The sequence below is a fragment of the Suillus fuscotomentosus genome (assembly GCF_016647785.1).
Source record: "Suillus fuscotomentosus strain FC203 chromosome Unknown F5891scaffold_53, whole genome shotgun sequence".
NCBI lineage: Eukaryota > Fungi > Basidiomycota > Agaricomycetes > Boletales > Suillaceae > Suillus > Suillus fuscotomentosus.
Genome location: NW_024539565.1, coordinates 338,877 through 355,234, shown reverse-complemented (window position 1 = coordinate 355,234; position 16,358 = coordinate 338,877). Strand labels below are relative to the sequence as shown.

Genomic DNA, 16,358 nt, shown 5'->3' with positions numbered 1-16,358 from the left:
AGCCTTTCCAACCTTTGGCGAAAGTTATTGAGGCAATGATTTGCCTCCCCCAATCTCATTTGATCATCTGTTACTAGGTGCTGCTGCATTCACGCCCCTTCCAACCTTCAACAAAAACCATCAAAGCAAGCATTGGCCTTTATCAGTCCGATTTGATCACACGCCTTCGCCAACCCTCAACAATGACAATGAAACTTCACTTCTGCCATTCATAGTCCCATCTCAAAATTCCATCTGTTTGAATGATCTGGCATCGCTACCATCAGCACTTGCCGATTATCGGCTCAATTTTCCTCTGCCACTCCTATCTATGGATGGTGTCACTACGCTACCACACCAGCACTGGATTATATATGGCCACAACCCCTTGCGGCGTTGAAACATCCCCGTTCCCAAACTCAAAAATGCAATGCTCCGTGGCAATTTATTGCATGCTCAGGTCAGTGAACAAAACCATTCGAAACCCCCTCAGTAAGTGCTCTTCTTTCATAAACTAACACATGCACTCATAGTAGTGAAGCAGTCAATGCCTTCTAGCATGACACCTTCTCACCCAACACCCACTCAGTCTATGCAGCCACAGATCGACCTTCCTCCTCTAGATTACCAATCCAATCTTCCAATACACAATGCCTTCATTCTTGCTGCAGAGAAGGAGCTTATCAGTGATGCTGTCAACAATTGTACCATGATAAATCCCTCATTAAAAGAGGGCTTGGTTCAAGCTGTGTTAGCAGATGCAGTACAAGACTGCTTAAAAAAGACTTGATCTGACCCTGCTGGGTTGGTGAAAAAAGAAATCAAAGGTAAATTGAATATCGGATTTGGAGAACAGATTGCTGTAAATTTAACAGAATTTGGTCAACATTGGGCAGCAAAAAATGCAGGATTATTGTACATGAGTCTCTCTGCACCATTTAAACTTTTAATGGCAGCCTGTAAAGAGCTGGCATTCAGCATTGTTGATCAAGGCTACAATCTTTGACCCTTGCTTTGGTTGAACACATCAGAGTCAAAGTGGTGGAACACATATTTGCTGTCTTGAAGGGACATTTACAGTTCTTTCAAAAACTCTGCTTTCACATTTAGTCTGAAAAAAACCTTAATTTTGCTGTGCAGTAGATCAAGTTGTATCATCCTCCACAATATGGATATTTCAGTTTAAAATATATTATCATAAGCAAAATGAAACTTATAAGAGCTTTCTCAAGTTCATAATAAGGGTACAGACTTCATTAATCAGGAGTTTAAGCATCTAGATGACAATGAAGTAGTTGGTAATAGGAATTATGAGGGCACTCTATGTTAGATTGATTGTGTAAAACTGATGGATGATCTCTTCAATAGTACTAGTACTCACTTAGATGCACAACACAGGAAAGAATAATAATAATTTCTCTTGCGTAAGACTTAACATATACCACCACAATATATATATATACAATATATGTATCTAGCTATATAACAACAAATGTCAAATGAAAAGCAATATTTTTGAGAAAAAAACATAACAGTTAAAAACACATGAAAGTAATACAGAAACAGGCAGAGATGATGAATACAATAACAATAAATAGCTTACATAGCTCTATCTAATACTGGGGCTCTGTTATTCTGCATCATTTGGTGTAATAGGATCTTTGAGCACCTACAAATGTGCTTTGTACACTCATATATCCACTTCATGAATACAGATCTCAGTATCTTTGTCCTTTTGTTGGTGCCAATAATTAAGGGCTGCTTGAGATACTTCATACTCTTAGGTTGAGTGAAGCTACTTATATTTCTTTGTCTCATGATGGTGCTCAGACTTTATCTTAAGCTTTACAAGGAACTTGAAATCTAAATACCAGCATATGCCCTAAGTCCAGTACCAGTGCCAAATAATTAAGCTCCTGACACATTATTTATTATGGAGCTTAACAAAACCACCTACTATTAACATCATTAAACATGCTATCAGAGAGGAGCTATATTCTATGATAATATAGGAAAGGAATGATATTTCACTGATGCAAAAAAATGAGAGGCTATTATTAAGAAGGCCTGAATTTCTATCATTAGTCAAAGTGAGTCCTCAACACATTGTGCTACCCACTGATACTTTTTTAAGGTTCAACATAAATCATTTTAAAAAAAGCTCTTTACAAAGAACTAATAACCTACATGTCCAATGTGTAGTAAATGTTTAGAAATCATGCTGCAATTATAGTTCAGACAGCTCTTGACCTATAGCTACTCATCTCTGTAGAATATAGAGAGAAGGTAACATACAAAATTGCAGTAGTTTCTATCCTACTGAAGGATCTCAATTTTTTATCCAAGTTTGAATTAGTGCATTTTTATTGTATTTTCATCTATTGCAGGCACTTATTTTACTTCACTAAACTTAGGATGCTAATGATATCAAACAATATCAGTATTTAGAAGTTAACCACTTTATTGAAATAATCACCAACATTTTATGGCAGAAAGGCTCCATATGAGTATATTGATTTACTTTGACCTTATATCATCTTTGCTCTTAGGAGGGCTATGGTGGGGGCAAATGCAATTTTGAGAGCAAGATATGAGAGACTTCAGCATCTGATTGTAGCATGGAGTTACAAGTGGATTAGTCTGTATGACAACAATAATGAGTTGATAACTTCTATATTACTTCAACAATCTGTAGATAATCCCACTATCACTATATACTGCTAGATTTATCTTTGCAATTTTTGACCAATGTTATGAATAAACCTATTTTCAGTGCAATAATAACAAAAATAGCATTTTATAAACTAAAAGTATGCACTAACTAAATCTAGCTTAAGTTAGGAGCCTCAAAATGTATTCTAGCAAGTGTGAGGTACACAGACAGACAGATTGACAATAGTGAAATATAACAGAATACATTAACTTGAACTTGAGTGTATTACTCCAATTTCACTGGTACATAATGCAAGTATAATTGTTTTAAATTATCAAAGGTATCGGCATCAGTATAGATATAATAGGTTATGTGAAAAAGATGATTGGAAGATATGCACTCAGTCTTACATATTTAAATCAATAAGCAAACCACTAGCTGTGTCAATGCCTAGCCTGTATATAGGTTTGTCCTGAAGGACCTAGAATAATGAGTGAAGAAAGAAAAATATATTTCCTACTCAGGCTGGTGTAACATCATGTTCAGAGACATCTTACAAAGAAGCAACTTGTTGTCCTATGATGAAATAGCTAAGCTACCCAGGAGGCTGCTTGCTGTCATTTACATATTAGAGTAGAGTATTAGTCTTATTGTGACATCCATTGTGGTCACTCTGGTGAATGCCTATGTGATGGATGAGTAACTGCATGTTCACCAATGTTTTGTTGAGTAAGGTTGGTTATGTTGATAGTAAGATTATATTGTCAAAATGGTAATGAGAGCCTACCTAGATCTCATCAAAATGAACCTTCTTACCATCATTGTTAGCTTAAGCAAAATCAGTAGGTGACCTTCCCAGGACTAAAGGAGTCTTGAAGCTAGGTTTATAGTACACTTTTCTCTCTAAGACACATTAGTATACTAAAGTTAGCTACAATATTTAATGCAACTTCAGCAACCTACAGGACCACTCTCTTAATTTATAGAACAGCAATTGTGTTTTCCTGGTCTATGCCCTTAGTCTTGGATCTAGTCAGCACTGTCATAGAGCTCACTTAGTATAGGGCTGGAAGTATAAGTGAAGGTACTGATAGAGGATATTAATAACTCATGAAGCTTGGTTGAAAAAGTCAATAATATATGTACATAGTTAGTAATGTAACATTGCTTAAGTACATTATGGACTGGCTATAGTACATGTCCATAAAGTACTTATCACATCAAGGCATCTGACTATATTGCAGGTATCTATCATGCTTTGCACCCCTGTGCTAACTTAAAGCCTTCCCACTAGCATACATAGAAGCAATAAAAAAGTTACTATAGCTCTAGAGCAACATGTTACTGCCCATAAATTTTCATGTACTACCAGTCCTATTTAAGTGATCTAAAAGAAACAGAGAGAATGAAAAGTACTAAGAGAGTATCAGCAAGTATATTGGTTACTAAGACCAATGTATGACAACACTGTCTCCATCTTCTTAATGATACTACTTATAAAAAATGAATTTTGCTTGTATAGAAAGGCAAATTTTTTGTCTAGGTATCCAGAGTGTGCCAGCATGTCCATTTCTCTTTCCCTTTCTCCATTATATGTGATGAGATCTCACAAGATCCAGCAGCATGTCAATTACAAGGTAGTCTGATAAGAGTTAGATTTTAAATTAAAACATTATGACATCTCACAGATTCAGAACAATTCATGTGGCAGCACATAGATGTCTAGTTGTCTGAAATCACTGATAGCGAGTAGTACTAGTACAGTTCTTTATCTGCAAAATTATTCAAGAAATAGTTGTCAAAACCTCTGTATAAGTAGTAGACTTTGAGATTAATATTTAGACTGAATTGAATGTAAATAATTGTACAGATTATATACTATGACTCACTAATACTAGAGACCTTCAAAGCCACATTTACAAGGTGTTTTTGATTTTCAGCAGTGATGGCAGGGGTGTTGGACTCCAGATTTTGGTACAAACTGAACATTAATGTCTTCTTAAATGGTAAGCCTTGATGTCACACACCTAAACCGCATCACACAATCCCTTAAACATGTTTCTGTGTTAGTCTCATGCCTTAGCTAATACAGAATTGAGTCTACATGTAAGTAAGTGAAGTGGTGTAACTCTTCTTTGTTCTAACCCACCATCAGTCAACTCTAAGTCACTCATTACTAGTCATTTCTCGTATTGTCTGCTCGAAACCTCTGTCGCTCTTTGCTACTTTACCTACTGCAATGTCCCTTCTAGTCAAAGACCCCAACTTAACTGTTGCTCCAGATTTGAAACAGCTGAATTTAGGTGAACCCCAGAGTATGAGTAGCACTACCCCCACCCATACCCCACGATATACCCACACCCACCTTGTGGGTGTGGATTTTTTGGTGGGTATCAGGAAAAACCCACCCAGGGTATCACCTACTGAGGGTATACCCATGGGTTACTGTCAATTATTATAAAAATATGAGACATGAATAAATGTAGTAGCTACTTTATAATAATTTGATCTCACCCATGCTAACGGGTATGTGTGCATCCTCTAGAACCAAAGCCAGTGTATGTTCTTGCTCAAAAACTGTAACCAGTATGTCTTCATGCTCGATTACTAGGTCTGGTATTGTTGCCTTGGCCTTTCCTTTGTCTTTGAACATAAGTGTCATTTGAATAGGTGTGGGCTTTGGCAGGTTCTTCTTAGGAAGAGGCTCTTCAGCATTGGTACCTGCTGCTGCATGAATAATGAGATCTTTCTCTTCATCCAAGTCATCTTTCTGTTGTTGTTTTTACTGGTGAGTGAGCTAAAAATGCAGGCTAGCTCCAAACAGACCCACCATATAGACTGTGTAGGTATCCCTAACACCTTCCAGTGCAGGAATTTCAAGTGCCTGTAAAATGATGTACATCAGTAAGTCTGTTGTCAGTATAGATCTTGTTCATATTATGTGCGTTTATCAAGACTCGTGTCTCATTGTGCGTCATCAATATCTCATGTATTGAATGCAACTCAGCGCATTCAGTGTTGACACTTGTTGCAGTTATGTGTTGGACTTACCCATATGAACCTGTTGCCATGATATGTGACATGAAAATCAAGTGCACTTTCTTTGTGAGCTGTAATACAGGCTATCATCATCTTGTTGATTAACATTACCAGCATCAAGAGCTCGTTTTGGTGGGTTGTTACGATGGTCCGTCGACGTAGCAATTCCTCTTCACTCATGTATGTGTCGTCAATTATGTCTGATTTGGCAGGGGGCTCTGGCACAATGATGCCATCCCATAACTGCCAAGATGTGTGATGGGTGAGAGAATTTGATGTCGCCGAATTCAGTGGTGATTTTGTTTGATGACACACCATGCACTCATGCAATTGCTCATGGAGCTGCCAGACTTTGTGATTCTGGAGAAGGGTTGGCATGTCCAATATATTCATCAATGATACTGGTACATAGATGTTGCCTCATCCAATATATTTTTTCACCAACTTAAACAGGACAGTCGCATTCTCATGCATTGACTTGGACATGGATGCCCATTGTATGTCAAAGGTAGGCTTGGTCTTAGGTCGTGTGTCCATTTTGGCTTGCATGGGGATCACCGACATCACATTATGCAAATGTAAGACGGATGACTTGTGTTCACGTAATTGTTGTTGTTGTCACCAATGCATTCCTCATAAGTGTCGAAACATTGGATGGCAAGTTTGTTGATTTCATCCATGACAGGAATAAACATTGCCACGTCACCATCTTCAGCTGCTTTGATCTTGTCAATCAAGAGTGACAAGGCTGTCTGTGTGCGTTCGTCGGTATGGGATTGCTCCACCAACAACAAGACTTCTTGGTACATAGGGATGAAGGCACCTAGGACTCTGCTCAAAACTGCTCTCCAGGCAGCCTCTTTCCTTTCTAGGTGCGCTGTGTCTCCTGGGGGTAGCACACAGTTGTGGCTGTTATGTCTGTGCATACCACAAGAGAAACATTTCCCTGAACATATGGTTGCCATTTTTGGTTTGAGAGGGTAGCTTGTCTCTCTCCATTTCCCATTCCATTGCGCGATTTGAGCTGTGTGTGCTGTATGACCTGCTGGGATGTCTGGGTGGTGGGGGAACAATATGATGAAGAGCCTGACTTTAGCTTTTAGCTTGTCTGTTACAATAATGGGTTGCTGTGGGGCTGCAGTGGTGGCTGGTTGATGGCTCTGGGTCCTAAACTGCTAGTCATCAATGTTCCGATGGTATACACAAGTGTACATATGCATTCACATATTGTCAAGATCAGCTCATCATGACCGACTGGGACCCAGATTCAGACATCCTTTTAGGGGACTCTAATGATCCATCTGACTCTCCCTCACCTTATCCAATCTTAGACTAAGGTCCAAATGAGACTGGTCCGAGCATGTTTCAGAGCTCATTGACCATCAAGCACACATTCGAGGCACTATTGCTATGGTTGAAGATACCCTTATGCTCTTCCTGTTTGTGTCCTGACTGAAGTAGCATGAAGGCCCTCTATTCTCACATGTAAAGAGCACTATTACATGGGAACTCATGTTCCAGGCTCCTACTATTAGCCTTCATATCCTCCTATCAATCCTTTCTTCTCTAATGACGAAATGGAGCATCTATATGCTATTGCTGCTGTTACAGAGTTCCATGGTAAGCACCAGCTTACATCAACTATTGATGATGCACTGCACATGCCCTACCCTAACACTGATATCATGCATGCTCTAACTCAACAGAATCTTCTTCACAAGCAGCAGGGTTCAGACATCATAGCATTTGCATGTGCTCATGATCACAAGCTTGGTATTCAATAAGTTGAAGTAATTTTGGTGTCCTTTCAGACCAAGAAAGGTATTCAACTCATTTGTTTTGAGATCTTTTCTAGCCAAATTCTTGAGGATGACTCTGATGATCCTGATGACAAGGCATTTCACCAAAAGGCCAAGATCGAGACAACAAGGGACCTAAGGGTGGTCATATCTTTTTTCTCTAGTCTTGAGATATTCAATCATCATGGTGGCTCATGTGTACATTCTCTGATGTCATTGTCTAGCCACAGCCTGTGTGTGACTGTTTCTCATATTTGTGCTTGATTTTAATCATTTGTTATTTTTTGAAAATCCAAAAATCATCCTATTTTTTTAATCTTCATTTGCAACCACATGATGTGTATTTGTACTTACATTTTTTTCCTTTGAGTTTCATTTTCTCATGCTATTTCTGGCTTTGTATCGCTGTGGGCCCATGTCTCATAGCCCTGTATTTGTATTTAAAATCCCCCTATTATTCTTATGTGTCCTTGTTACTAGGGACATTATGTACTAGTATAGTTGGTAATGCAGTGCATCTGTTAAAAAATTCTGCTGTGAAGTCTAAGGAATTCACAAGTATCACTTCAAAAGTATTTAGCCTTGCTATACTTTGTAAAATTTTTGCAAAGATATCTTTTAAAGAACCTATACTTGTGTACCCTGAGGATATTCCAGAATATCAAACAGTTAAAGAGTACTATATGATGTACCAAAAAGACAGTCAGAAGCCTCTCATTGAGCCTTAAGCTATCACACCAATCTCTTTGGAGGATCCAAGTGATTCAGATTCAGATTATGATGATGCAGATATTATATTTGATTGTCAATATTCTGATTTGAATGATCCTACCTACCCTACTTCTATTCTTACAATGTACAAATGAGTTAACAAGAAAGTCAAATACATTTCTGGTATATTCCTCCAGGATGCATGTATATCTAGGGAGTTTCTACATAATCCATTGGAAACTATGGTTCCCTTAACTCCCAATCCTCCCAAATTCATTCCAAATGAAAGACTTACCCATGAACACATGGAGAGTCTCAATATCAACTCTATTGGATTTCTGTGACAAGAAGAAGAAAAATTATTCTGCCATGTGATGCATTTAAATCAAGATGCACTTACATTTGAGGAAAGTGATCATGGTACCATAAAGGAATCCTATTTTACTCCTACATTATTCCTACTATCCCACACGAACCATGGGAATACAAGAATATTCCTATTCCCTCTAGAATATGACAAAAGGTCATTGATCTACTATGTACGAAGATTAATGTAGGAGTGTATGAACCCAGCCAGTCTGCTTAGTGTTCTCACTGGTTTTGTGTACTCAAGAAAAATGGAACACTATGGTTGGTCCATGACCTTTAGCCACTTAACAAAATTTCCATACATGATGCTAGCCTTATTCCTTATTGTGAATGACTTTATAGAGTCATTTGCAGGCTAACAGTGTTACACTGTTTTTGACTTGTTCTGGAGATTTGATGCCAGAAAAATGCACCCAAACAGCCAAGACTTGACAGCTTTCCTCACTCCTCTAAGATTGCTATAGTTAATAGCATTACCTATGGGATATACAAATGCACCTGCAAAATTTCAAAAGTGTACTAGCTTTGTTTTTTAAGATGAAATTCTGCATGTTGCAAATATTTTTATTGATGACTTACCAGTCAAAGGACCTAAGTCTATCAGTGCCATTGTATATGTCTTGCATGAGTTCCTCATCTGTCCATAGAAGACAATCTTTGTCGACAGTAGTGTCTTGCATACTCTGAATGAATGTTGGTTGTAAGATAGTTGTCTACCTGCAGGCCAAGGTGCTTCTTTACAGTTGTGAGAGAATGGAGGAGTGTGGATGCACTAGTAAGATGCCACAGACTTCAATGAGATTGAGTTCATTTTGTAGTTGGTTGGTAGTATCAGCAACTTAATGTGGGCAATAACTAACTGGAGGTATATAAGTCACACAGGTGATATCTGCCAAAATATTGGAACCAAAGTTGCCAGGTCTTTAAATTCATCATTGTTAAACTGTGGTATTGACTTGGAATGGAGATAATCCTGCAGCTCAGGCTTGGGGTTACTGTCTGATATGCCTGCTTTCAAGCTGCTGAAGTCATAGTTGTTTGTATTACCTAGTTCAGGAGGTGTGTGGGTAGCTGCAGATATCTGTAGCATTTATGCTAGGGTATGCAGCACTAAGATTCTATATAAGAGACACTTATGATTGGGACACATATATGAAGCTCTTAATCGTGAGACATCACCTGAGCAAAGAAATCAAAATGCTAGGTGTCCTAGGCTCAGGATATGGTAAAAATGGAATGAGGATATGCAGATTCACATCATATTTTCAAATTATCAATATGTGGTCAATATATGGTGATAATTTGTATAGAATAATAAGATTTGTAAGACATTTCTACCCATGCATAATCTCTTTGTTCTCCAGTGTAACTATAAGATGGGCCTAACAGCAAATATCTGAAATATTTATACATGTATCTTGAATGTAGGCAGATCCTTGTCAACAATAAGTCTGTCTGCATGCCAATGGGATAGACAAATGAAATGAGATATTAGCTCACAACACATGATAGGGGTGCAATCGACACCTTGGATGCTATTACAGATCTTCTGATGATACATTTGCATATCGTTAACTTTGCCTATCTCTACCATAAGATAATATTCACATATTGGAAAACACCAGAGATATTCTTCAGAGCTTTCAGCATCTCCACCTCATTCAGAGTCCAGAGTAAATTGCCAAAGAGGTGGGGAGCACTGGACTCTAGGATATAGGTGATGTATGGTAAACAAATGTAAACAGATAAGCCACAATTAAAAGGTAAGTAATAACTCAACCTAGGGATGTCCTAGGGAGGTCAGAAAGTCATGTAGATATATAGCAAAGTGCAAGGGATGATACCATAGGTATAATAGTACAATTAGACATAAAAGAGACATAGAAATGCATACTGTAGAGGTGAATAATCATATAACTAATGAAAGTACTGCAAGTACTGCAAGCACACTAGAAGGTTCATCTAAGTTATGGGTATAATAGAAATGAATCAACTTTTCTATAGATGTCAATGTATTAGTGTCAACTTTCGGAGTAGAATATATTAAACTTAGATGCAATAACACACATTTTAACAATCTTGATTTACACAAATGTCCTATTGTGACCTTATGTTTCTTGATAAACTATGTGAACAATGTCAGTCATCATTAACTTAGCAACATAATTCACTAACTTATGTTTCTGGGACATGATGGTGTTGTTACTAGACCTTGTTAAGATGAGAGTAAAGTAGGCTACTTCTAGAGGCTATTGAGAGACAGATCAGACTAGAGTCCAGAGTAAGTTGTCAAAGAGGCAGGAAGCACTAGACTATCACCTACCTTTGAATTGTGGCTTGTTTGTTTACATTTGTTTACCATACATTGCTCATATTCCAAAGTCTAATACTTCCTGCCTCTTTGACAATTTACTCTGGACTCTAGTCTGATCTCCTTTGGTCTCTTAGTAGGCTCTAGAAGTGGCACACTTTACTCTCATCTTAATAAAGCTGTTCTTTGATTTCCAAGTATAAATGTCCTATATATGTGTGATTTTAATACTGGCAATGTAAGGCAATTCACTCACATTTACAATAATTAACATCCACATGTTATATGATGTACAGAATTGTACCTTAAGAGAGAGCCAGAATATTCATCTTGTATATTGCTTGTCAAGGGAGGCCATTGAAGGACTCTAGCTTAGTGACATAACTCTCCAATCTAATAACAGCATCACCTGATTTATAGGTATTTACCTGATACATGGAAGTTGAGTGTAATGCTAATGGTTGTCAATGTATCTTTTGTAGGCATTCAAAATTCACTGCTATGCAATATACTTACTAAAAATCCAGGCAACCAATGGAGGCTATAGGATTATGCAGTTGTTGGAGAATAAAACTATTTCCCTCTGTATTCAATTGTGATCTCTCACAGTCTAATGATAAGTCAATGCAAGGCCTTGTTATAGAAGTCCTATCTAACTCTCCTCAGACTACCTTGTAATTGATATGCTACTAGATCTTATGAGATTGCCGATCTCATCATATAAAATAAAGAAAGAGAAATGAATATGCTGGCACACTCTGGTCTAGTTAATGCTACCAAGCAAGCACCCTATTATTATTGACCTCACAATGCCCCACTCCAATAAGGAATGGCCAAGACTCGGTGGAGGAATGTGGAGTAGGAAAGAATTTTTGGACAATCATGAATGTAGGTGTACAGTCTTCTTCTCCCTCTTAGTTCTCACAGCATGACACCCAGATGGTGTCTATTAGTATTTCAATCTCAGAAAGTCTATGCACTACAAGAAGGAGCTCTCACACCTGAAGAGTCAACTGAAACAACTTTATAACAAAATTAGTAAATTAGAGCAAAACAGTATGTTTTTCTTTGTTCTAGCATCATGGCCTTCACTTGGTAATGCAGATTTGCTCCTTCAATCTGCAGTCAACTGCCTTAGTAACTTCTATTAAGGCTGGACTAACCTGATCATATTACATATTGTTAAGCAGTCATGTGAATAAGTAAAATGTTGTTAAGACCATGCACAAAGGGTAGGACTGATTCTGAGGGGCTTGGCTTCAGCTCGTGCGCTGTGCCCCTTACCCAAGTATATGCCCTTAATTTCAGATTGATGTCTGGAGAAAGTCCAAGGATGTCCGAAGGGGTGTGGGAAAATTTGGAAGGACTTTCCAAACAAGTGCAAGTAACTTCCAGATGAGTGTGGGAAAGTTCCAGAGGAACTTCCAGAAATTACACTGGAGGTTTCATCCTGATACAGATATGTGTAATGGCTACTCAGGACAAGTCCTGAGTAGCAGCAAACAGAGGAAAGGCTGCAAGGACAAAGTCTGAAGCAGAATAGGTCCAGAGGACCATGAGAAAGATCCAGAAGGACTTCTGGAAACTCGGAGGAATGAAGAATCAGAGGATCAGATGAGAGATACAGGGGTCTGGAGGTCCAGATGAGGTGTGGGAACATTGTCAGATGTAGGTCTAGAATACGGGATATGACAAAGATGAGGATATCATATACACCTGCTAGTATAGATATGTTAGCAAGGAGAAGAAATCTGATCATAAGAGAACATTAGTTGAGAAGTGTCAGTTTTATTTTCCTTCTTATGTTCAAGTATACTTAAAATGATACCATAAGCGCTAACAATATCTTTCTCTCTACATCTTTAGTGACTTTGGAGTCCCTGAGTCAGACAAGGTGGTGCACTATATACCTCTCAAGCTCTCTAAAGCAAATAACAAGCTTAATGATTGTCTTAGATACCTAGCTAAAGAGTTTGCCTTTCCATATAAGCAAAATTTATTTTTATAAGTAGTACTTTATGTTGAAGATTGTAAGTTCATTCCTGTACATCCTGAAGGAAATCAACATTATTATAAGCTGCTATTTCAAAGACAATAGATGGAAAATACAGAGAAAGTAAAAGCAAAGCCAAAGAAGAAACAGAAAGTATTTATCATCATACTATTGAGCAAATGAAAGGTACATATAATTCAAGACCTTAAGCCCAGTATTGTGATTCCACCTCTCATCTCAGGAGAAAACCATGTAGGGAAAGGTACAGATAAGCTACAAAGTATCTGAATGAGTCATCAAATTAAAATTACCATAATTTCCCACATATAGTTAGATTTACACAATGTGTATCACAAAGTTAAGCCATAATGTAGGGCTTTCAAATAATTATAGCCTTGATTCCATGATTAGCCAGATAGTTTTCATGTAAAACCTTAGTCAGATCTACCCTAGTATGTGTTCTATAGTATGTCAGACTTAGTGTGAAAATCAACTTTCAAAAAAGACTTACCTATTATTATTGATATCCTTACGGATAATATCAAGTATCTCATGAATTTTTATTTGCATATGAAATTTTTAAAAATTGATAAGGTATTTATCATGCATCTCTTTGTACTTATTCAAAAACTGATGTTGGCCTGGTCTCTATTAGTCTATTTGTCAATATAACATTCTGCCTACAGTTAATAAGGTCACTATATAAATTTAATATATTAGGAAACCTATACTTTCCTAATTATGCTTGAGCACTTTTGTATGATCTGCAGGACTTATAGAAGGTAAATAAGAACCATGCTCTTAGCTAAGATAACCAAGTCATTATAAGAGAATGTGAAATATTATAATTTAGTATAATTTAGTGAAATTCTTAGATTATCTGCTAATCTAAATAAAACAATCAGAATAATTAAAAGTATTATATGATTCTATATATAACTATGATGTCATAACATATACCACAGCAACTGTAAAGTTCTGAAACATTCTAAAGGGATCACATGATATTAGGTGATCTAGTCTGGGGCAGCTTCATCATGGCAAGGGATAAAACAGTCCCCTTTCCATGGCCAATTTTCCTCCCGGTGTTCAAACTACCCCAGGATCACGTGAATGATGTCAACATCATATGTGATGGATTTTGGCAAGCTTATGAACAAACCATGAAGGTGGTGGAGGCCCAGCGACTTCGTCGTCTTGAAGAACGCGAAAAGGTACTCATTTAAAAATTTCAGCAGTTACAGCTTTTCCTTTATTGATGATACTTGCCGCTGCAGCTTGTAGAACAAGGCCGTGCAAACCAGCAACATGAAATTAATGAATGCCACTGCCAAATCGGCGAACATGATTGTCAACTCGGCGAATGTGATCGTCAAATCGTGAAGGTATGTATTTTCAGCAGTGAGAGTCTTCTGTGATTAATGGTAGTGTCTGTCCTGGACTTTAGATGCAAGCTGAACTTGAGTTATTGAAGGCCCAACCTGCAGCTTTGAAGGATACAGCAGAGTCACCATCACCATAATTCTAACATTGTCTGTGCAATACCTGCAACTCCCACCTTTCTTTATATCTGTTTCTTCATAAGGTCTAGAATACCAATCATTGATGGGTGGACTTGCCTGCACAATCGTGTACATGTTACACTACTGGTACTTACTATGACATGTCGTATTTCAGCCTCAGCATACAATGACTGGTCTCTTATCATTCTGCTGATTTGTTCGCTTATCGTCCCCGTGTGTTTGCGCATTGGTGCGCAGGCATTTGCCTGTGTGTTCTGGTATCATTAGTGACCATGATGATACTACTCAAGTATGAGCAGACACCGCTCTGTACTCGCTTAAAAAGTCGCCTATTTCTCAGCTCCAAGCAAGTGAGTGACTGAGTCTGCAGCATTTGAGCCACCCATTTCCCATATTGATTCAAATCAATCTCCCTTGGTGGTAACACTACAGACTCTGAGACATTGTCTTTGTCCTTTTGCATTGCCCTCCATAGTTCAGAATGTCAGAGCCTTTCATAAAGCATTCCTTACATCTTGATGATGCAGTGTCGACTCATCTACTATTATACAGCATACTACCATTAAATTAGAATTGGAACTGAATGTGGAACAGCTGGCATCTTCATTATGGCAAGGGGTAAGACGGTCCCCTTGCCATGACCAATTTTCCCAGTTTGGGTTCTTTCAATAAGTCACATGATTCAGACACAAGTACTATAGGTAATTATATAATAGATGCAACAGTGGCAACTTCTTATATAAGTGAATACTTGATCTGTTAGGTTATTCTTACAACACTTACTTTTTGAAGATTATAGTGGCTTTAGCTATAGAGCAAAAAGTTACTGGGTGTCATGATGTTTATGCTGCAGTATGCAAACATTTTTTATCTGCAAGATTTTGACTGGATACAATCTATCTTAGACTCATCTTGTAACAAGCTAGTTTGATGAGGTTTACAATATACTATGTAAACCTTGAAGAACTTACCCAACAAACATTGTTTATGCTGTATATGTACTACACTTAGTGTGGTCATTTTTAGGCTGGTCAGGATGTCTAACTCCAGATAACAGTATTGCTAAAAAATTGTTGGAGAATAAATTATGAATGTGGGCCTTACAGAGAACTACAGAAAGACAAAGCTTATAACCATCTGCTTACTTCCATTATGCTTGCTTTCATTAGTTTTATACTTAGCTATTGCTTTCTAGTGATAGTTAGTTACTAAGTTCTCTATTTAGATGTAAGTAGTCAAATGTAGTTGGCTAAAGATAAGTTTTGCCATAAATATGAACCTTATTCAAGGAAAATGATTAAGGACCACTACTCCAAAGAGTGGATTAGTCTGACTTATATTATCAAACTAAGATACTTATAATGTGATAACACTTTGTATCAGAGCATCTATGACTTTCATAAATATATCTTTCTAGAATAATTCCTTAATAAAATCTAGAATGTTAACTACCATGCAACTTCAATTAGAATACTCTATAGAGCTGAAAAGCTCTTGAGTGAATGCTGTTTCTTTTTCCTTCCTTTATTTTATTCAACATCAGTAATCTCATAAAACCTTCCTCAGATGAAACTCTCATTTAGTATTAGCAAGTAAAACATTACTATATTCAGTTTCAGACATAAGGCAATATATATAATGTTTGGGATAACTTGCAGTTATAGAGCCTAGTATATTAGAGGATAGATGCAATGAGAGTTACAGATAGTATATGTGATGGTTTTGCCAGTAAAATAAAATGTTGTTTCTGCACCTTCTAAGGTCAGAGGAATTTGCTCAAGAATGTTCTCAAGTCCCTTTAATTCTAAATGTCTAATATTTTGTACTACTGTTAATTTTAGATATTCTAACTCTTCACCTCTGACCACAATTTCCTTATATTATTTCGTACTCTTAGCTATTAAATCTTTTATTGCATATACAGCAGATGTATGCACTTAGCATTCCTTTGATTAGAGCAATATAATCAACAATAATTGAT

General features: G+C 37.3%; 1 protein-coding gene across 1 annotated transcript; it reads right to left on the bottom strand.

Moving 5' to 3' along the window:
* Positions 1 to 4,387: 4,387 nt before the first annotated feature.
* Positions 4,388 to 6,480, bottom strand: F5891DRAFT_983320 (uncharacterized protein; the record flags this gene model as incomplete). The annotated part of the gene is made up of 9 exons (XM_041377308.1): positions 4,388 to 4,404; positions 4,522 to 4,613; positions 4,660 to 4,715; positions 5,157 to 5,402; positions 5,463 to 5,516; positions 5,684 to 5,914; positions 5,987 to 6,031; positions 6,113 to 6,213; positions 6,264 to 6,480. 9 exons carry the CDS (start codon positions 6,478 to 6,480, stop codon positions 4,388 to 4,390), a joined length of 1,059 nt encoding a protein of 352 aa, XP_041222296.1.
* Positions 6,481 to 16,358: the final 9,878 nt, after the last annotated feature.